This window comes from Carassius auratus, chromosome 12 (genome assembly GCF_003368295.1).
Source record: "Carassius auratus strain Wakin chromosome 12, ASM336829v1, whole genome shotgun sequence".
Lineage (NCBI taxonomy): Eukaryota > Metazoa > Chordata > Actinopteri > Cypriniformes > Cyprinidae > Carassius > Carassius auratus.
The window spans coordinates 5,888,429-5,912,549 of NC_039254.1; the positions used below are offsets into that span (position 1 = coordinate 5,888,429).

General features: G+C 37.2%; 2 protein-coding genes and 1 pseudogene across 2 annotated transcripts; 1 reads left to right on the forward strand and 2 right to left on the reverse strand.

Annotated features, from left to right (window-relative positions):
* Positions 1-1,803: 1,803 nt before the first annotated feature.
* Positions 1,804-3,552, forward strand: nog3 (noggin 3). Its single transcript, XM_026276551.1, has one exon. It carries the CDS (start codon positions 2,271-2,273, stop codon positions 2,940-2,942), a length of 672 nt encoding a protein of 223 aa, XP_026132336.1. The 5' UTR covers positions 1,804-2,270; the 3' UTR covers positions 2,943-3,552.
* Positions 3,553-13,568: 10,016 nt separating this feature from the next.
* On the reverse strand, positions 13,569-16,310 carry LOC113112161 (ectonucleotide pyrophosphatase/phosphodiesterase family member 7-like; annotated as a pseudogene).
* A 1,943-nt stretch (positions 16,311-18,253) lies between these two features.
* Positions 18,254-20,972, reverse strand: enpp7.2 (ectonucleotide pyrophosphatase/phosphodiesterase 7, tandem duplicate 2). The gene is made up of 6 exons (XM_026277648.1): positions 20,717-20,972; positions 20,429-20,574; positions 19,190-19,822; positions 18,859-19,102; positions 18,436-18,562; positions 18,254-18,341 (listed from the first exon to the last, which is right to left on the reverse strand). The coding sequence occupies exons 1-6, from the start codon at positions 20,961-20,963 to the stop codon at positions 18,281-18,283; spliced, it is 1,458 nt and encodes a 485-aa protein (XP_026133433.1). The 5' UTR covers positions 20,964-20,972; the 3' UTR covers positions 18,254-18,280.
* Between the last annotated feature and the right edge of the window lie 3,149 nt (positions 20,973-24,121).

Sequence of the window (24,121 nt, forward strand, 5' to 3'; positions counted from 1 at the left end):
TTGATTAGGCCCGGAGTGACGCAATGTTCTCAATTCGCAGCTAAAACTGACAGGAGCCTGTTTGAATATGGCCTCTTATCCACTTTGCTATGTCTCCAAACACACACTTCCATGGAAACCATTGTAACACAGTCAAACAGTCATACGTACAAATTACAAGACAGAACGAAGGAATCCACGAGAGTTCAACAGCATACATCAACTGAGCAGGTTAAAACACTTATTATGAGTGACATTTAATACTAAGACAGTATGGCGTCTGTTCATCACAAATGCATTAATCAGTTTTATGTTCATATGGAGGACTCTGGAAAACAGCATAGCTCTTTATTTGGCTCTCAGAAATGTCTTTGTTCACCAGGAGACTGTGCCGGTCCTGCGTTCTGTAATTCTAGCCGGAGGACAGGCCATTTTCAAGGGCCACAGATTCCTTCATCACTACAGTCGGTTGGCAAGCTTATCTCAAAAACATAATTTCAGCCCACTTCCTTTCTTTTAAATAAGAACTCGCATTCTACTGGCGCCGGACACTCGCTGACACAGGAGCAATCCAGAAAATTGCTCTAAGGTCAATTTAAACGTTACAGAGGAGCAGAGGAATATCATAGGATGTCTGAATGCAACCTTGTCATTGGAAGAGAAGCCAAAAAAAGCCATTTCATGTGAACAGTGGCACCCATTGATTTGATTTCACAACGCGTTTCAGACAGAGCAAGCTGATATCAATTGAGAATGATTTAAACTGCAGCATACATTACGTATCTTTCACCTCACTTTTGTAACTTTTGCAAATTGAATAAATCTTTGAATAAATGTTTTCGTCTGCATCAAAAATCACTTGAATGCACATCATCGATAATGCAAAGTTTTTGTATTAAGAGTTTTTTGTTTTTATTTTGGTGAGCCTAAAATGTCAAAGGTGTGCAGAAAGTTTTAATAAACGGATCAAATTCTTGGAAGTTCTGATATTCTTTCAGTCTTTTAATATTTATTTAGAAAATGAAGGAGTGAAGCAGTTTGTTTTAAAATATTAATTATATTTAATTATATTTGCTGGTATGTGACATGAGCATAAAACTTGAAAAGGCATATTTGATTCAGGTCTAGTGCAACCTTGTCAATTTTTGCAACTCAATAAATAGGCTAAATTTTAAAAAACTGTATATTGATTTAAAAGATCAACTTTTTTATTACTATTAAGTTGTGTACACTCCATGGACACGCACACACCCACCTTTGTTTCAGTGAATTGGGGGGGGGGGGGCTTTCCATACACTTCTATTACTTTTACACAGGCCAAACTATATTTTTACCCCCTAATCCAACCCTACCCCAAAATCCTGTTTGCATTACTACACTTTCAGTTAAATATAATTTATTTACTATTTACTATACTCACCAAAAACCTTTTCACTTTGTCATTGACAATACCGATTTGTACAAGATATAGTTTTATACAAGTACTACACGTGTTCTTATACGTTTTATATAAAAACAATTAGGCTATATAGGCCTAACTGAAATACAGTAAACGATAATTAAAATGTTGCTTTAAAATGAATAAATGTATTTTTTCAACTGACGGTTCAGTCCAGTTCACAGATCCTAAAGTCTCGTTTCTAGACCTCGCTGCAGTCATTCATCTTTTGACATGTCACACATGTGCGCGCGCACCGGCAGAGGGCGACCAACGATAGTCATCCCTCCAGACCCCCTTTCTACCCCACCCACCCCCATACCCCGCTCCGGTCCATCCCACCCCCCTCCCCTCCCTAAATAGAAGGAGGTGTCGTGGAGCTCTGGCAACAGACCCACAATTGAGAATGGGTCTTTGGGTTCTGTCGCGACCCGCGAGGATAAAACAGACGAGCCAGGTGATTCTCAGTTCGGCGCCCGTCACCAGAAACCATGCGGATCCTCAGACACCAGGACTCCGGATTCAGACGCGAGGAGCCCGCGAGCTCAAAAAGGAGACCGGATCCGGCAGAAAACGCCTGATGCTGTCATGAACCCTTCTGCTGATTGGAACCTGTGCGTAAAAGCGGAACGAGACGCGCGCAATGACCACAAAGTAGAATCTGACACAGCGTTTTTAGATCTCCGATCACATTTACGCGCGAAGTGGCACCGAGGACAGTGCCGTTTGAATTGAGCGAACACTTTCTAAGGAGAACGCTCGTGTGTAGACACCGCGCGCGCTGGAGTGCGCTCTCAAGGCTCGCCAAAAACTCAAGCTAACGTTCAAGCGCGAGGATTAATCAGCCGAAAAGATGGATAACGTGCCGTATTTTCTGGCTACATACGTGCTCATCTTCTCCCTCGGATTCAGGATAGAAGAAGGGATGTGTCAACATTACTACCTCCTCCGTCCCATTCCCAGTGACACTCTGCCTATAGTGGAACTCAAGGAGGACCCGGATCCCATACTGGACCCTAAGGAGCGGGATCTGAACGAGACCGAACTCAGAGCCATGCTAGGCAGTCACTTCGACCAGAACTTCATGTCCATCAGTCCACCGGAGGACAAATACGCAGGACAGGACGACCTGAACGAGTCCGAACTCTTCAAGCGTCCCACCGGCACCATGCCCAAAGAAATCAAAGCCATGGAGTTCGAGATCCAGAAAGGGAAAAAACACAAGCCCAGTAAGAAACTCAGAAGAAGGCTTCAGCTGTGGCTGTGGTCCTATGCCTTCTGCCCGGTGGTGCACACATGGCAGGACCTGGGGAACCGATTCTGGCCCCGCTATGTGAAGGTGGGCAGCTGCTACAATAAAAGGTCTTGTTCGGTTCCAGAAGGGATGGTCTGCAAACCTGCCAAATCCAGCCATTTTACGGTTTTGCGATGGAGGTGCCTGCAGAGAAAGGGTGGGCTCAAATGTGTCTGGATACCAGTTCAGTACCCCATTATATCAGAGTGCAAATGCTCCTGCCCGAACTGAAATAAGCTCCGTGCTCATTCTCATTCTCACATGCACTGTCCAGTGTAAGAATGTATATTTGATGTATATGTGGTGCCATTCTAGGTTACACTTTACATTGGTGTTCATGTTACTGTGTAATTTCATACAGAAGTACTGACGAGTGATGCTGACAAAACTTTGTGTACTTAACATGTGATTCTTTTGTGGAGCTGCTTGGTATTATAGTCATTATAGTAAATAATTATAGTAATATGTCTAACATGGACACTGTAATGTAAAGTGGTGCCTGATTCATTTATAAAGAAAAAAGAAAAAAAGGTCAGTATTTGCCTATAATATCCAGTGTCTACTGTAACTTTGGTTGTAATGTAACTATATACATATTTATGTCAAAGAACATTTCGCATTCAAAGTGCGTTTATTGAAGGAATTCCAAGCTTTTTCCATTATTCGGAAAAAAAATATCTTTATCTTTATACACCTCAGACGGGAGATTCTAGATTACAGTCTTGGTGTGCTGTAAATATAAGGGGAATGGAAAATAACTGCTCATGTAAATTAAAAGAAACTATTTATTCTTCATGTCCATGTAGTCGAAATGCATTTAAAATAAAACCACTAAAAATGGCATGTACTGTTTTTTGCTTATTTCACTTGCCGTACATACGCAATCCGCTTAACATACACTGCATGCAGTAAAAGCCGCCAGCTGCTATTTATAAAGCCCTCCATGCTGATGTGACGCTAATTGAGGTGATATTATTTTAATTTGACGTATGAAGTCAAGTCTGGATCGTAATGGACAATTGGTGATTCGTATTCCTCGGAGGGAGTGGATCAGTTACTTTGTTGTTTTTTTTCCTCCGAGACGCCATTCCGTCCTCAGACAGTCTGAAGGGTCTTTGTAAAAGGATTAAAAGTTAAAGACCTTCATTTTCAGATTCTTTCATTTAATCTGTGTGGCGCCTGAAACACATGCTGGATGGATGATCACATGTAAAAACATTCTCTGCTCTGTCTGCTGCCTAAAGTCTATTGGCATGAAAAGAACAACCTGACCTCACAAAGGAATGAAGACACCGAAGTTCCGCTGTGTATCGATTAGGTTTAAGCTCCTTTTTTGACAAACGTAATGTAGATGGCTTTGACCTTTTTTTTGTTTCTCAATAATCATGGCATTTATACATCACACTGCAGCATTTCAAAGAGTCCCAAGAGTAAAACTGCATAAGCTTCAATGTAACAGTTAATACACAGCTTTAAAACCAAAATGAAACTTTCCCTCATGGCAAAAAGTGAATCCTACTTTTGTTACATAGATTTTGACTTAATCCACCAGCACATTGTCCAGCATCACTTGGTTTTGCACACTTAGGAGGGTTTACGTGAAGGAACATTACATCTTTATATTACTTCTCAGCTTGCTGAATAAAAATACTGCCTGTTCCTCCAGCTTTCCAATAAGCTAAGATTATGGACCTGTCACTCCACTCTACTTAACAAGAAATGCTGTGTGCCAGTGTCTTTCTTTCTTTCTTTCTCTCTTCATGAGGTATATTTTCCCACAGTGATAGCTGGGCAGCACCATTCATGATTTTCAACACCGGCTTAATGCATCTCAGTCTGCGACCCTCGAACCTAAACACTCATAGATGGTCTGAATGATCCCATTTCATCGCTCTCAGGGCATCACATCCCAGGAGATATAACTGGAAACTTCATCTCGCATAGTAACATGCCACCCAAGTTCTGGAGTCTATCCAGTATCACTAACAATCAGGTGTGAGGAACAGTTGCCCCCTTACACGCTGCACCCTTCCCGTGATGAAAGCCAGTCTGGCCACCCAGGCGCTCTCTCTAACCATGACAGAGCGGAAAAACCACCAGTCATTAAACGTTCAGATTGTTTTTTTGCACAGACACTCCCTTAAAGAGAAAAGCCTCTCATTGGTCTGAACCTTGTGCGTGCTTCCTGGCGCCTGGACCAAATAGCTGGCATGCAGAGGATGGAGGAAGCCCAAACCAAAGGAACATGGGGACGTGAGTAGGTTTGTGGGCAATACCAATGGGCTGGAAACTCCTTACTAAAAAAAAAGTGCTCCAAAATCATTCACAATTATATTTACATAATCATTTAACAGTTCAGGGTTTAAACTTTATACAATGTCCATGCTTAAAAGGTTACTGATATTAAGTGTTTTGGCTGAATGTCAAATTTTAGTAGATGACCTAAAGCCATCATGAAAAAAACAAAACAAAACAAAAAAATATGATATATATATATATATATATATATATATATATATATATATATATATATATATATATATATATATATATATATATATATATATTAATAATACAAATATAAAAGTGAATATCATATAAAAGAATATGACCTATAAAAAAAGACTTGAATAATAAAATATAAAATACATTGGTTTTTGCTATATGTCAAATTGTAGAAAGTGGCCTAAAGCCATGATAAAAAGTTCAGAATTAAAGACTTGAATATAAAAGTAATGTAATATTTATATGTGACCCTGGACCACAAAAAAAATGTATATATAAAATATCGAAAACTATATTAATACATCATTTAAAAGCTGAATAAATATGCTTTCCATTGATGTATGGTTTATTAGGACAATATCGGACAATATTTGACCGAGATAAAACTGTTTGAATATATCTGAGGTTGCAAAAAAATCTTAATGCTGAGGAAATCACCTTTAAAGTTGTGCAAATGAATTCTTAGCAATGCATATTACTAATCAAAAATGAAGATTTGATATATTTACGGTAGGAAATTTACAAAATATGCTCGTGGAACATGATCTGTACTTAATATCCTAATTATTTTTGGCCAAAGCGACAAAGACTGGTTTTGTGGTCCATAAAATCATGCTCTATAACATATACATCCAAATTACACTTTGTATGTAAAAATATGAAATATGAAACATTTTTAGTATTAGTCTCAGGCATTTGGATCCCACCATATAAAATATACATATATGTTTTAGTTTTTGCAGCCTATGCTGTGAAGCTTTTTGTTTGTTTTTGCTATTCTACTTTTAAAGCTGAACCAAACGAGCCTCTGAAAAACCGAATCAGCCTCCAACCGTGAAAGCATATCTGTAGAACTGAGACATGATGTTGTTTTCAACATTGGCAGCGAAATGTGTCACTTTACAGCCTTGACTTGTCAACATTTCTCATATTTTATGAGAGTGCGACATTCAAAAACAACATGTGGTAAAACTTTATTATAGCTTGCATTTAGTTATGCGAATAATGTCAGGAAGAGACATGTATCAAAATAAGCCTCAGGCTGATGTCTGTCACTACTCTGCTACAAGGAAATTCACTTCATTTTGCATTCCTATTTTCTCTCTCTCAAAATCTCAATAGCATTATTTGTCCTGTGTATGTCTTGGACTTCATTAAAATGCTGTTGTTAGCCACCTTTGAAAACGGCCAGGTGTTATCAGGGTCTCTGAGTGTGCTCTTGAGGATGATATCACTGAGAAAAAGGTCAGCGTGATCTCAAGTTCATACCAGAGATCATAGCGATGGGGTCAGGGCAATGATTGCCTGTCAGATGTTGGAAGATCAGAGCTATGTTTGCAGACGTGCAGTCTAAAAACTGACTTTGAAGTGTAAGAGAGCCGGTACCAGATATGATTAAAGAACGTCTCCTTATTAATGAAAGGGGAACATCAGTGCACAATTATCTAGACTTCAAATTGATCCAAATCCAAAAAGATTCAAATGCATGCAGCTGACTTTTATTTAGTATAATTTTTCTATTTAATACAAAAATCATTGATTTTTCTTCAAATTTGTATTGTTTTATTTTAAATGTTTTCAATGTCTTGCAACCTTGAATTCTGGTTTCTTACTGAGGAAGAAAAACAACTGTTTAAATATGAAAGCAAATCGTGAGCACTTTACCTCAAGGTTGTCAGATAGAAATAACTAAAACCCCTTCAGCCTTCAGTTTGAGCTCAAGTTCTCATCATTTATCCCCCTCCAAAAACACTACACAAACATGAGGGATGACAAATACTTGACTCAACTGAGGTTTGATCAAACCGCAAGCTTCATCTCCCTTTTGTTCCTCCTTGCTTTTTTTCCCTCAAGAAATTGGCAGCGTAGCCCTATAATTTTCCCCCAATCGCCAGGCCAATGTGGGCTCTGTGCCATCATTCCACCCATCGCTGTCTATATTGTAAAGAACGGACTCGTTCTCGTAGCACAGAAGGGCTCTCTTCTTCTGTATTCATAATGCTGCGAACGAACGTTTTAATCCTGTACTGAAAGACAAATCTCTGTGTACAGAGTTGCCACCCGTATGCTTCGTTCTCAATATTTTCAGGTCTAGCTCAAGTTCCTCTGCTTGAAATTTCACAGCGCTGTCGTCATGCTCGACTGCTGCAATAGATATTTACAGGAGATTAGATGAATGTATGGAGGTTTAATTTGTAATGAGGTGGAACAGATCACCTTCAGTCCGTGTGGAAACAGTGTTTTGTTTGTGTTCAAGCTAATTAACGTCATGGAAGCTCATCAAGAGCTCAACAACTGAGCCACCAGGGAAATCTGTGGCAAACTGAACAAGCAAAGCCCAAAATCTCAGCCTTTCGCTGTCCAGATCAATATTACTCCTTGAATTTAGGAGTTGGATTGAGAGGTGTTTTGGACGGCGGTACTGACACGGGCCGAAGTAGGAACTATTTGTCCTGCATTGATTCTCTACGCAAAAGCGGGATCCATCACGGAGGTTGGACTGGTGTTAAAAGTATTGGCAAAGCTGATCCATAATAAATGCACCCAGCAGACTGTGGCGCCACTCTCGCGTGTGCTTCTGCATATGAGCATTGCTTTGTGTGTGTGTGTGTGTTGGGTGAGTTTGTGAGACAGCATGTGAGTGCATGTTTTTGTGTCTGTATATGTAATGGAATCAAAGTTTGTAATTCGTCTTGAATGATAGCCCCACTATTCATTTCCAAATGCAGGCTCAGGACTGAAAGGTTATGGATCGCCGCCTTTCTTAACATGAGAAGTGGTGTAGCAGAAGATGTGAACAGTCGTAAAGAACACTGGCATTTAATATCTCGGCCGCGTTTTCCAAAGTAAACGAGTGGTGTTTTTGATGGATAGAGACGGCAGGAGAATTGGTAATCCACTTTTCTAAATGAATTCATCCTTTATTCTTTTTCTTATATTTCACTGCCCGACAAAACAAACATGTTGCAATGGTTTATCTAATTGTTTTAGAATCTGTCAGTCTGTACTATCATGTCTTATTTAGTGAATGTACTGACTTCATCCACTAATGCATAAATATATTTGTATAATATTAGTGTATAACTATGAAGAATTAGTAGGCAAATTAAGAAAAGGCATGGATTTCAATTCACCTTTTAACCAGCATTTAGGTAACCAAACTCAGTTAAACTTCTTTTAGCATAATTCATTTTCTTCTGAATTTATATCTCTTGCAGAAGGACACGTTAGAATCGCTTTAGATCAATAGTCATGATTAAGGCTACTGTGAAATGATCAATGCCATCGTGCCTTGAGGCACGTGCAGAGCAGCATCCTCTGTTTGCCTACTGTGTGTATGCCATGCACGATGCGCCCCCTAGTGGTCCATAAAAAAATACGAATCAATTCAATAAATCCAAAAACTGATTGCACAGACACTGTACAGCTGTGCCCGTGTCATTGACTTTTGTATCTAGAAAATGTATGAATTTATAAAACGTAGAAACACAATTATTAGAATACACAAATATTATAAACTGAGATGCACATCCACAAATAGGTAGTCTAATTATTTACAGAATCTTTATACTGCTTTTTTTATATATTGAAGAGTGATTGTGATTGCTTGGACTATATTGTCTGATAATTCTTCTCCATGACCAGGTAAGATGGCGAAGCAGCTCTTCACGCTTAGCTTCATTTTCCAATTCCTTAAAAGTTTGTCTTTGGACATGGTCAAGTGAGGTGGTCTTAGGCCTTTGGGCATATGGCCAGTTGCCCTCATGTTAATTTGTCTTAGATATTCACAGTCAGAGAGGTTTGGCTCCATTTAGCACATGACTCATTGTACTCTGTTTTGACTGTTTATGTAGCCTACGTGAGAATCCATAACCAGATTTTGATTAAACCTTCATCCAGAAGGATGTCATTTGTTTTTTACATTACAAAAAAAGCATATTGCATATTACTGCGATATTGCACACCTCACTGCTCGCACAAATACAGACAACCAAACCATATATGACACAGACGAATGGCAGCTTTTGTGTTCGGTCGCTTTGTAAAAACGATTCTGAAGCATCTATCCATCAAAGCACGAATGACAGATTTATGGCTTCGCTGTTGAGACCATTTCCCTCTTTACATAGATATTACCTCCTAAATCTTGCAGCTACATTCGAGTTATTCAACCTGGCAGGCATGAAAGCATGAGGCAAGCATTGGAGGAGAGACATGCACCCACATGCTGGCACGAGGAGAAGTTATCATGGATTAACGCCTTGTTTCAGCTCAAAGGAATGCCTCATCAGAACTGCTCGGGCTGGACTGTAGGAGCGAGCGAGCTGGGGATATGGAGGTGTTGAGTCAGTGTTTCCATGGTGGCGTTAGAGAAGAAAGCATGGCGCGCTTTCTGTGCAGTGACACCTCATTGACAGGTATGTCAGAGAGGTGTGCTGGTGTCCGGAGCCAGGCGGCCGTACCACAGAGCTTGTCAGAGTAAATCTGTCGTCGCTAACCCCTAAGAGGTCTCACCAGAGTGCGAGGCGACACGGTTCTTGTCCACCCCCGCGAGACAAGGCCGCGGGAAGACATGGCGTTTGACCAAGACCACCAGTGCATCTTGGCCGGTCCTTGTGAAATAGTTGAAATGGTTGCAAACCTCATCCAACGAGAGTTTTATTGGATAGACCACAATAAAAAAGCTCTATATTTGAATTTCGATTTATATGACTGTTCGAATTAATATAAGATGACTATTTCATTTTTCTGCACATTGAGAGGAATAAAGGTGGCACTCAAAAAAACAATAAACTATGAACCTGAAATAGCCCTGGAAAAGTAATCCACATGATCCTCTTGATACTCCATTCAGCATTCCCTTCACGTTTTTTAAGCCTCAGATGTAAACATGCTTGTTTCCCGCCTCAACCGTTCTTCTGACATGCGCGTAGTCGGAGGGAAGGAGAAAATCCACTCAGAAGAATGTGACTGTTTGACATGTGCTCTTACAGCTAATAATGGATGAGAGCAGAGAATATTAGAGAGGCCCGGAGCTGACATGTTGTGATAGAATAAAAGTGCTATGTAGGTCTTCAGAGGGAAATTCCCAAGTGTTTACACTATGACCGGCCAAAACGACAGTCATAACAAGGTCTCAAGAGGAAACACAGCAGTTAACACTCGTCTCCTATCTGTCGGTGCTGACAGATCCGAAACTGGATGAAGTTTAAAAGGATGCATGTCTGTAATGACAAAAGAGAATAGTACATATTCGGTATAAGCCCAATTGAAAGCATTTGTGGCATAATAATTGTCACAATTAAAAAAAAAAAAAAAGATTCTTTAAAAATGCAATAAATTATATAATGGTGAGAAGCTTACAATGGAAGCTACTGGGCCAATTTGTGAAGTCTTAAAATGCAGGTTGTAATTTAATAAAAGGACCTTGCATTATTTCTTCTATTAAAACTAACAGTTGAGCTTGTCATTTTAATGGCTGTTTAATGGTTTTGTTTTCATGTGGCATAGTTGTAAAATTGCATATAACTTTGCAAATGACTACAGAAAAGGTTGGTAAGCAATTTGTGATTTTTCTCACTAAAATCTTAAAAAAACTTGCATCATGGGTTGCTATAGTTAAATAAAAATAAAACCAAAAAACATGTTGCTATACTTGAAAAAATGAATGTTAATTGAAATAAAATGTTAAAAGCATATTTTATTTCAGCTAGTTGCCAAGGCAAAATTTACAGATATTAGTTAATTATTAATTTATGATAATAATAATTAATGAAAACAGACATTGCAGACATTGAAAATACTAATACAAATAACAAAAAAAAAAAAAAACACAATTTCTAAAACTTTAACTAAAAATTAAAATGAAAAAAGCAATTATTCAAAATATTAAGAAACTACACAAGCACCAAAAGAACACTGACATGCACATTGTGTCCACTTTGATAATTTTGAAATATATTACATTTGTATTAATTTTAAGTTGGTCCCCATTCACTTCTATTGTAAGCGACTTACTGTACACCAGATTCTTGCTTTTTTTTTTTAAATAAAAGGAGGGAAAAGTCCAAATAAGTTTAGTATTGTCAGCTGAGTTTAACTTATAATATGCTTAGGTTTAATATTTCCGCTGAGAGACATGTAGTGTGCTAAATTTCTGCATTCAAGACTATGTTGCTTTAAAAGCACCCTGCATCCAAGAGCATAAAGGATGATCTCTGCAGACAGGAGAGGAGTGTGTGTCCTGCAACAGTAGTAGAGCAATAGGCAGAGACAGAGAGACAGAGAAATGTTATTGCACTGGAAGATGGATGGGAGTCTGGCGCGCGTGCCAGGGGGAGACTCCACATTTCCAGACTGGCTCTGCTTTGGCGGGTGACTGAGTGTGTGTGTAGGCTACGTGCGTGTGTATGTGTGAATGTGTTTGGAGGGGGCTACACTGCAGCACACTGTTCAAACTGTTTATGCATACCAGCCTGCTCTGAGTGCCTCTTTGTCATGAGCTGTTTACTTAAACTTATTTTGGGAAAATTCCACATGACTGGACGGGATTTCACCATAAATCACTGAATCTGCAGCTTTGTGCAATGATAACTTCTGTCAGTCATTTAGTCCTCATAAGCTCTTTTTCTGCTTTGTGTTTTCCCGTAGAACTGACTGGTATTGTGCAGCCTATTGTGTGCAGTTTAAATTGAATGTGCGTGTGCATGCAAGGGAATCGGAAGAAATGAAAATCTCAAGAACTGAGTAAATAATGTGTGATTTTTCATTGTTAACAGTTAGTGTTTATTCGAATGCAGCTGGTTCACATTCAGTACAGTCACAACTGTTTTGAGTTTGAATATTTCCACTATTTCCACTAGATGGCATCAGTATATACTGTATAAAATTTGCTGCATATTAATCAACATAAAGCAGAGGAGAGTCTGAGACAATAAGTCAAAATGCTTCTATTGTGCAGTTTGCTTTAAAACAATTTAAATCAACATTTTGATTACAAATTATTTTACTTTTTTTTAAACCACTTTTTAAAATTACAAACTATATTTTCAGCATTTATAATTTAATTTACAAATTATTTCATCAGTATAACAATATGAATGAAGGGTTAAAATGTACATTGAATATGAATTTCTAAATATCTTAGTATTTTACTTTTCTTTAAAAGTGTACTTGAGATGTCTTGATCTGAATACTTAAATATAAAATATTTTAAAATATTTTTCCATCCATCCATCCATCCATCCATCCATCCATTCATCTATCCATCCCACACCCAAATTCCAAAAACCTTACAGCAAGGTTTAAATGCTGCAAAAAAGGCCTTACATGTTGTCTCAATGTTGTCTCAGATTTTTGGATCCCAGTGTAATATTTAATGACAAGCAATTCAAGAATAAGTGAATGTCCCTCTCAAAACTATTGCATAGTCAGCTTTTATCTGGTCCTCATCATCTTTGACTTTCGCTCTGTTGGAAAGTGAAAGTAAAGTAATACATCAGATTTTTCTAGAGAGGTAATGTGCTGAAAAAACCCAATAATGGAACTCCTCATATCGCACCTCATATTCGCTTTCCATCTTTTATACATGTTGTAAAATGTAATAACCATAAACACAAGCAGTACAAATCCAGCCACAGCTGCAAGACCAACAAACACGTTATGAAGACGTGACTTGAGAACATCTACAAGAAAAAAAAAGGTTGATTGAGGACCTTTAACTTATGTAATTTGTGATAAGATGATGATAATGCTGGTTCATCAAGTGTTATTGGTTCATAGGGCCATGTGGTGAAAGACAGATTAAAATAGTTGTAATACTTTCCCTGTGGGTTTTTAACCATTTGCTGACAAAGCGATACAATTTGATGGTATTATTTGTTTGCAATTTGTAATTTACATGAAGGTTTATCAAGATACCTTAACAAAATAACCAGATCTGATGACTATAATAAGTTGTCTTTAACTGTAAAGATAGCTAAGAGCAAAGCAGAGATTGAGTTTGACATCATATAACAGTATAATATAGCATTATAGCAGATCATTGCTGTTGTCTGTATATAAGTGTGATAATTTTTTCCTCTTAAAATAATCGAAACTATTTTTGTATCGGACCTTTAAGATATTAAATATAAATACACTATACACATATACAATATATATACAATATAACAAGTATTTGAATTATTTGGTCTGATTTGCACTTTTATTTGGATTCCTCCAGATTCTCCTCCAGAATCACATGGCTCTCCGTTGGATATCAGCATGTGTCGGGTGTTATCCAGTGACCCGTCATTGATTTCTGGCTTTATCCCCAGTAAGTGGCACATTAGAGGGTAAACATTGACGGTCTCAAATGGTCCAACCAACAAAATTACTGTGGAAATCTGGTCCCACTGCCCTGAAGAAATGCTTCATCTCCATGACCTCATTGTCATAGCCATGCTGCCCTTTGTAGGGCTGGAACACTTAGAACTGGAACAACATTTAGAACATATGAAATTATCACATATAGCATAATGTATATTTACTATATTTACATTTTCCCACCATGCCGTCTCATTAGTGCGGTCATTAAACCTCGGTTCCACCTCCTTCACTTGGATTGTTTCGTTCTGGTATCTGGCCACAGTACCAGGGAAGTGTTCACATTTACAAGTCAGTTTACATCTTATTTAAAACATGAAAACATGTATATTTATGATGTAATATTATTTTTATTCTTATTTATGTCATGTTGCTGTAATGTTTTGAGATGTGTCTGTCTTTAAACGGTGATTCAAATGTGAAGACTACCATTATCCCAATATTCATTCACAAGCTGTGTCATGTGGTATTGTTTCTTCTCTTGTGTGCATGGTTGTATTGAACCAATTATTATGAATCACACTGTGGTTCTCAATGAAGCTTCCTTGGGGAAAAATACATAGGCCTAATTCATTGTCACTAATTTTATGTTTTGTGTTCTGCTGAGACCTCTCCAGAAGATTACATTTGGGTTCATACTAGTGCCGTCAATCGATAAAAAACAACAACTAATTAATCGCACATTTTCTCTGAAATTAATCGTGATTATTCCCACATAACATTAAAGCTTTTATATGCCTTTGAATAACTTCACGATCTTCAAATTAATGTAGAAACAACATATATTTTGTATATTTGTTAATAGAGTATCACTGATGCCAAATACTACTGCTGTCTCTATGAAATTGTTCTGTGTATAAATAAACAATTATTGTCAATAAAAAAGAGACAAAAGCTTGCAGTTATAAGTAGGGTGGCCAACCCTAGCTCCGCCCCTGCGTAAATTGCATTAAATATTTTTAACTCGTTAAAAATTGAAAATGTATCGCCCGTGTGAACATGCTAATTTTGACGACAAAAGTTCATACTGTATGTGGCCCGAAGGAATGTCTGTGTTATGAATGTGGTATGACAGTTGAGTGGTAGTTTCATGTTCCTAATTTAATTTAGTGTAATCCTCTAAATTGTGGTTCAGACAGGAGTCAGGAGTAATTTTGTACTATTCTTCTTTATAAATCGCTGGTGTGAATTGCTCTTTTGAGGTCATTGTAAAGAATTTCAATCATAGTTCAGGTCAGGGCTTTGACTCGGCCACTCCATGGTGTTTTCTTCTGTTTGAGGCTTTTCACTTCTCCATAATTTGCTCATCCATGATGCATGAGTATATTTCAATGGCCTCCATTATGTTCAGACCAAGACCAAAGAGATTACAACCATTTCCCATCATTATTCATTTTACATAAGAAACACAAAAATACTGGACAGATCTTTTAGTTTTAAATTTACAGGTCTTTAAGATATTCAGAGTACAAGCTCTCTCCTTAAAATCCACAATCTCATTAGTATTCAGTGTTATCACACACACACACACACACACACAAATGCATACTTACCATCAACTTGCATTATTGGTATTGGTAATTTTATGATCTTGACCCAGGCTTTCAATAACTGAAGCGCACATGCTATGGCTGCATTTATGTGATACACATTCATGACTCCAAAACACATTTCATTTCATAATGCATTTTATGATGCACTCTCCCACCATCACCTACTTAGTTCAGTCTGATGCTAGCTGTTTGAGGGTATGGTGATGTTTCATGTGACTATTGAAAACAAATTTACATACGGTAAACTTTTGGACAGTAAGAGACTTATCTTATACTCTTCCATTGGAGATAAAGATATATATTAGTATAAATAATGATCCACCTCCTTCTTAAGATGTTAGAGTTCTGAACAATATTTTAAACTTTCTTAAAAATTCAAATTCTGCAGTTATATTTTTTTTTGTCTTTGACATTTTGAAAAAAAAAAAAAAATTAAGTTTTCTAGATCAGATTTACAAACAGGTGAAAATCTTTTATTTGGATTTACCTCAAGAATCACATTAGAGTTGGGAGACGAACGGTGACTAATTGGGTCAAATGCAAATGACAAACACCTGTGTCTTGTTCCAGTAATTGGCATGGACAGACCACATAAAGAGCCCAGGAGTGAGCTAGGAGAGAGAGGGAGACCATGCCTGATCTGGAGAGCGCTGTGCTATACTGAGCGCTGGTAGCATGAAGTTTTGTTTATTTATTAAATGTGAATTAAAATCACCATCAGTAGTCAAAGACCTCATCCTCTTCCTTCTCCCTGGTTATTGACTTTGTCACAAATAAAGTTACTTTAAATTAGAAGTGTTTTGCTTTTTCTCCTTACATCTACATTTATGCATTTAGCAGATGCTTTTAACCAAAGTGACTTGCAGTGCATTCAGGTGAAAAAAAAAAAAAAACTATTTTTTTTCTTTCACCAGTTTGTAGGTGGATGAAGATCATATACCAGATAAGAGGATGAAGTATGTAGGACTAGTGATGGTCAAGAAAGGTAGAGTGACTTATGCTGCTTTGACTTCCTCAGTCATTTCGTCCAGGTTTGGGGTGTCCACATCTTGGTCGTAGCCCCACCTGAACCCATCAAAGCTGATTAGTAGTTGTCTGTGGTGCAACGATCTCTGACTGGAGCAGAAAGAGTCACAGGGAAAATATGCAGCAAAACACTCAGTGCCAACAACATGACAGGTATTCCACTACTACAATCTTGCTTCTCTCTGGCTGGTCTTATGGTTGTTCCAGATCTAACAGACTCAGATTTTGACTGTTCCTTTTGTCTGGTTTTTTTTTTTTTTTTTTTGGCAAAGTAAAGTTCACATTTTATATATATATATATATATATATATATATATATATATATATATATATATATATATATATATATAAATTAACTTCTTGTAAATTAAGTTTTAAAATAAAAACATATCGTTATAGGTGCTTATCTAATATAATTTAAAGAAACAGCAATGGAATACATATCTACGTGTGTGTGTGTGTGTGTGTGTGTGTGTGTGTGTGTGTATGTTTATGGGATGGTTTATGGGATGAATTACATGCTATCTTTTAGTATCTTATCAAGTGGCTTATCAGAAGTTATGGAGCAAAAGCAATTATAAAGCTCTTTTCTGAAAAGCATTTCTCTGATTTACAGCTCACTGCTTATAAAATGAAACATGGTGTTTCGTATCAGGGCTGTATTGCGTGAAGGTAAGATAATCATCTAAACAGTAATTAGACTTAAGTGAGCCATTTATTTATGCTTGTGCAATTGGGATGGAAAACCTAAGCATTTGGACTTTATCAATCAGACAGTGCTATAAAATTAAGGCTACAGTATAGAATGTAAGCTGCATAAGGGCTGTTTCTTTGCAAAAACGTAATAAGTGTGAACAGTACAGTGCCTTGATTTGTTGACTAATTTCTTAACCAACTTGGGAATCATCCCTGCTGAAATGACTTCCACAACTTTCTGTGTTTTATTCCCACCAGTTCTTACCTAGCACAGATTCTTTGGATACCCAACTTGACCAACACTAAACAGCTTGAACATTCCTGCTGGTCATTTTGGCATGGAATCCTGCAGTTTAGTTCTTTAACCACCAAGTTATGCATGGTCATTGCTGACAAAATCCATTGTTTGTAACCACACAAAATTATGCATATTCTTTGGTTTATTTGATTTTGAAATGATGCACATTTGAAATTGTAAGTATGTGGCCTAAAGGAATGTCTGTGTTATGAGTACTGTATGGTAATGCATTTGAGTGAGAGTTTCATGTTCTTAATCTAATTTAGGGTAATCTAAATTGTGGTTCAGACTTGCACAATAATTGGGAGCAATTTTGTACTGTTTTTCTTAATAAAACTCTGATGTGATCTCTGTTCTTTTGTTGACATTGCGTAGCATTTCAATTATAGTTAGAAGTCAAGACCTAAACTGGGACGGTCTATGGTGTTTTTCTCTGTTTGAGGCCTTTCTTTTTGACATAATTTGCTCATCTGTGATGTCTTCCATTATGTTGAAAGTAAATGTAAAAGTTATGTTATTATGCAGGTTATGCTGCTTTTATGATGATTCTTTCACTCTTAAAAAAATAATAAAATAATAATCACAGTATTCCAATGCTGTTTCTTTAAATTATATTAGATAAGCACCTATAAAGATATGTTTTTGTTTTAAAACTTAATTTACAAGAAGTTCAGTCCCATAACATTTGCAGTCCAGTTTCTTTTCTGGTATGACGCAGAGCTGTCTGACACACATATATGCTTTGCATCAGCTTGAATTTTTCAATCTCTGAAGCGCACATGCTAATATGGCTGCATTCCTGTGATACACGTTCATGAATCCAAAACACATTTAATTTCATAATGCATTTTATGATGCACTCTCCCACCATCACCTATGAAATCCAGTCAAATGCTAGCTGTTTGAGGGTATATTTTATGATGACTATTGAAAACAAATGTAATAATAAGTGGCTTATTTTATGCTCTTGGAGATAAATGTATCTGTTAATATAAATAATGATCCACCTCCTTTAAATGATATTAGAAGTCTGAACAATATTACAAACTTTCTCAAAAGTAATGGAAATTTTGTAGTTCAAATGTTTTGTCTTTGATCTTTTAAGAAAAAATTGATTGTCCCTTTTAGAATGATGTTTGCTTGGAGTCGGCTTTCATCTCATCCTCGTCTCCTGTGTCTTTCGCTCTGTTGGAGAGTAAAGGTAAAGAAATGCATCAGATCTTTCAAAAAATGTAAAATAAAAAATAAAAACAAGTCTTAATTTAGCTCTTTGCCATACTTTGGATTAATTTTGCGTCTTTTATACATGTTGTAGGATGTAACAACCACAAACGCAAGCAATAAAAATCCAGCAACGGCAGCAAGACCAATGAACACATTCTGAAGACTTGACTCTGCAACGTCTGCTAGAAAAAAAGAAAAGAAAAAAAAACCTTTTATTGATTGACCTGAAAGTTATCTCGTTGATGATAAGATGAATTGGTTCGCAGTGTATGTTAATGTAATTAATATAGGGTTGAAGAGAGGCATCTACTGTAAATCTTATCAAGCTTACTCAGAAGTTCACTCACGGACAACACAGATAATATATTTTTTTATATTATAGACTAAGTGGGACAAACTGTCAGCATGATGAATAAATATTTACCTGTCAGCAAACCACTTTTATAGAAACAGGTGAACAACTTTTATTTGGATTTACCTCCAGAATCACAAGGCTCTCCGTTGGATATCAGCATGTGTCGGGTGTTATCCAGTGACCCGTCATTGATTTCTGGCTTTATCCCCAGTAAGTGGCACATTAGAGGGTAAACATTGACGGTCTCAAATGGTCCAACCAACAAATTACTGTGGAAATCTGGTCCCACTGCCCTGAAGAAAGGCTTCATGTCCATGACCTCATTGTCATAGCCGTGCTCACCTTTGTTGGTCTGAATTGGGTAAAACTGGAAGAACATTTAAAACATGTGATAAAATACAGCATAATGTTTTCCATTCATTATTGTTTATTCTGTCCATTTCTGAATCCTCACCCCATTGATGACATATCCGGGGTCTGCGAAGAGAACGATGGGCAGAATGCGTGGATGTTTGGAGTAATGCAGTCGGGCAGGCATGTCTTCTTTTTTATAAACGTGAAGGTTTGGATGCCCTCCTTTCAAGGCTTGATAAACCTTGTCAAGCAATCCTTCTTTGGGCAAGAGCATCGCAGAAGGTCCATAGTCCAACAGGTGGAACTGCAGATCTTTGTAAGAGAACCCTGGAATGTCAGTGAGAACTATTTCTTTTACTTGCCCACCTTTAAACACGGTGGTCATGCCATGGTCTGCTGTGACGATAATATTCAGATGGTCACTAAGTCCGTGTTTCTCAGCAGTTTCCCGTATGTAGCCCACAGTTCGGTCAACTTTTTTTACTGCCTCACGGCGCTCAGAAGAATCGGGTCCATGTTTGTGGCCAGCTTCATCTGGGTCGCCAAAATACAAGGTGACAAAATCTAAGTCTTGATCTTTAAGCCATTCCTTCATGACTTTATCCACATTTTCCCTCCATGCTGTCTCATTGGTGTAGTCATAGGCTTTTGGCTCTACCTCCCTCACCTGAATTGTTTCTTTCTGGTAAGTGGCCGCAGTGCCAGGAAAGTGTAAAGATCCTGTTTTAAGACCCTAAAAAGCACATAGGATTTATTGTACAGAAATCTGTTTCATGTGTAATATTGAGTTATTACGGAGCGGCAACCTCGCTCTCTCTCTCGTGAAGCCAATAAGGAAGTGACTAAAACTGCAATTCATCGACTGGCCGCTTGAGGCTGGCTGCAGAAGAGAGTCAGTCCCGTAGACTCCCCATGTTAAAATGCCCAACTTTACAGCAGAAAAAAAACGTTTACAGCCTGGTTCAAAAAATTATTTTGGTCTATATTGCTAATTTTGCCCTTCATGACAACTGTGAGGGGGGTGAATTTTTTTTATAACTCATCCGTTTAAATTATATTAAGCCTTAAAGTTCTGCTTAATTAAGAGTGTGGCCACTTGAGTGACAGGTGGGCGTGGCTTCAGTAATCAGCTCCCGCCTTTTTGCCCATTTTCGATTATCCGGGAGAGTCGCGGGGTGACGCGATGCCAAGATGTCGACGCCCGCTCTGCACACTTACGTCACGGACACTACGTCCATATTTTTTTACAGTCTATACCAGTGTTTCCAGAAAGATTATGGTGGACTGTTATTGTAACTTGCACTTAACATAGATGTAAAAGATGATAACTGAGATGCACCTGTCTTTGAGCAGTGATCCAAATGGGTAGACTGCCATTATCCCAGTATTCATCCACAAACTGCGTCATGTAGTACTCTTTCCTTTGTCGTGTGGTTGTGTTGAACCACACGTTATGAATCACACCATGGTTCTCAATGTACCTTCCTAGGAAAATAAATAAATTAAAATGAACATGAGACTGTTGGTTCTGGCATGTATTATTATTTGGCTTAAGACTTTTAAGCTTTAGGGTTACCATAAATGATCTAAAATGTTGTCTAAAACATTGCTTTTTTTTCCTCCTTACCAGATAACAGGGTGAAGTGTGTAGGACTAGTGATGGTCAGGTAAGGTGGAGTGACATATGCTGCCTTGACTCCTTCCTCAGCCATTTTGTCCAAGTTTGGGGTGTCCACATCTCGGTCGTAGTCCCATCTGAACCCATCAAAGATGGTCAGCAGTAGTTTGTTTTTGCCTGTGGTGCAGAGATCTCTGGTTGGAGCAGAGAGAGTCGGAGGGAATATAAGCAGCAAAACACTCAGTGCCAGTAACATGACAGGTATTCCGCTACTACTGTTTTACACAGAAACGGCCTTGCTTTTCATCTGACGGATAGAAATGTATCTGCTCTCTGCTCTTAATTCTTCTGTGCTTTGCCATCAGTTTTTGCAGACTTAAGTTCACATTATCATTGAGGTTTAAGGGATGGATTGCATGTTTGAGTTATCTTGCGTTATCTGACAGTCTTATCAGAAGTTATAGGGCACAGGCTAAAACTCAGATCTTTTTTTCATATAGTTTTAAAATTCATTTATATTTGATGGCTTATAGTATTAAATGTAGGCTATATGACGATGAGTTTCTATTTGGTTAACTACCTGTATTGTAAAATTGGTTTAGAATAAAATTTAGCATCAGTTAATCATTGTTGGTTGCTTCACCATTATTTCTTGACACCTATACACTTGAACCAACAGTCTATATAAAACATGGGTTAACAGTTTTGAGAAAATCGGTAGGTGTATGAAGCAAACTTTGTCCTGAGGAGTTCTAAGACTGAGTCCAGATTTTCCATCTGTACCTTACATATTCATTTTACCACATGGTTGCTTTAACAGACGACCAAATTGTTACACGTCGTGCTGTATGAACTTGTCCACCAGAGGGAGGTGAATACTCAAACTCAGTATTGTTGAGAAAGGGACTGTGTTCGAAATGGCATACTTGCTTAGTGTATACTACCTACTATTTTATTTTAAGAATACTGTGTGAAACAGTATACAATAAGTGACAAATGTTTCAGAGTAGTGTGCTAAAATGTTGTCACATTACAAAACGTTAGTTTGGCACATCTGCTGAGGTTTTTGCCTCACAAATAAACGTGCTAACCGTTGTTTTTACAAAGGCTTGTTGATTAAGGATTAATACTAGTAAAGAATGCTATATTGCCCAATTGAACTCATTTCATAATTAATGGACTTTACATAATTGTTTAAATAGTAGTTAAGTGGTAGATATATATATTTCAGTACTGTAGTACATTATAAAACAGTAGGCAATAACAGCGTGTTTAAGTTATCATATTTAAAAATATTGTTATTTTCAAATATTTCCTTCATTTTTTATGAAAATAAAGGTCTTTCTGATCTGATATGTGGTGAGGAAAAAGAGTAACCTTACATTCTAGGAAAAAGTACCCCATGCAGTGTCTTTAGATGCATAGGCCTACATCAAATTTCAGCAAATTTAGCAGGTAATCCGGGCATTCCATGCATACAGAACATTCACTTACTATTCACAGTATACACGCAGCATACTGCAATATAGTAGGAGTTGTCTGGTAGTATGCCACTCCGAACACAGCTTCTGTACTGATTTCAGTGTACTTGAGCTGATTTAGGTGATTCTGGTAAATATAATAGGTCATCCGGGTATTTGATGCATACATGACACTGCAGAAATAGTAAGAGTAGTATGATAGTATGGCATTTTGAACACAGCATCAGCGTACAGAGGACACAGCATCAGAAGACACTGAACAATGAATTGAGTTCTCAAAGCTATACAAATGTTTGTTATGTCTTTACTTTTCAGTCTCCCCCTGTAAATCCTGTTTTCTGTGCCTTTCTGCCACCTCCTGAGCTGTGGACTAGACTGGCTTTTGTTAGAGCAATGACATGAAGTTTTTGGGAAGTCATTACAGAAATCTCTGGGATAGCTGCGGCTGGGACTTCTGGACCTCTGGGAAGACATCAAAAGCCTTAAAAATTGTGCTTATTGATTCCTATATATCCAAATGATTTACCTTCACTTAAAATGACTGGTAGTTGAATTTCCAATTATAGCCACTTGATGGTGCCAGACACCTTTTAGTTTCTGGTTCCCTGTATAGTCCTGTCTGTAGTTCAGTGTGCTGAAATCGTAAAGGAACCAAACACTACAGAATAAAAATCCAGGTTAGGGTGCTCTCTACATGTGGCCTGTAGGTTTGTCCACTTGCTTATCATGTGGGATAAAGAGAAATATTAATGTAGTATTCCTGCAGGGTTTTTAATGTAAAGTACCTTTTGGAGAATACAGATTTCTGAAAGGTTTGCGCAAATCATTTGAAAGTGCTGGACTGTTTATTATAATTAACATATCTGGTATAATGTTAATTAGGAAATCATGTAGGACCAATTCATGATTATAGCATAGACAGTAAAATAAACTTTAAACTCAAGCTCTGCCAATTATAGGTCCAAACCATAGAGTGTATTTTTTTGTGTTTATGTCACACAACTCATGTCACAATGTTGAGATACACAAAATAAGCTAATTTAATTACAATTTGATATTATTTAAAATATATATTTTTAATATTCAAATTAATTATTAACAGTGAAAAAAATGGCTTTTAATATGACATTTTATCAAAGACAAACAACTCTAGTTTCTATGGAAACGGAAATTAGCACGTGAGCACATTGCTGACAGATTGGGCCACCACACTACTTCACTCGCAAGATCCCCACAATACACAATATAAGGTAAATATACTACAGTGTGTCCTTTTTTCATTGCTGACTGCAGTGTTAATCATTTTAATCATAGGTCTATAATTCATTGTTTAATAAACCGTTTTGAAAGACCTTCGCTAAGCATAAGCTATCCTAATCTTTATTATCCTTGATGCGCTATGAAATGATTGCGGTGGCAAATTAATTGCAGCCTAATATTAATTTAATATTAAACTTTTAATAATGAAACTTTTAAATATTTAACTTAATAATAATAATAATAATAATAATAATAATAACAATAATATGCCTAATAGGCTAATAAGAAGAATGTAACAGGCCTATGTTCATTAAAAAATACCATATTAGAAATAACTAAAGTGTATACAATTGTTTTGTTCAGGAATGTCATGTTTGTGATTTTTAATGAATGAATGTATTTTTGTTAATTCGTTATTTAAAATAATAGGCCTACAGGAAACAGGTGCAGTTAGTCGAAATTAAATAATTATACGTTATATAACGTTATATATATATATATATATATATATAAGTAAATAGGTAGGACAGCTGGGAACAGCTGGTTTTAAATTCTTTAGACACCGCACACCAAACGAATTTGAATGATGTCTGAAAAAACTGACTGAGTTCAAATTACATTCAAAGGCGGCCTGACAGTAGAGTTTCCGGCTCCACAGAATAAACCAGTTCGC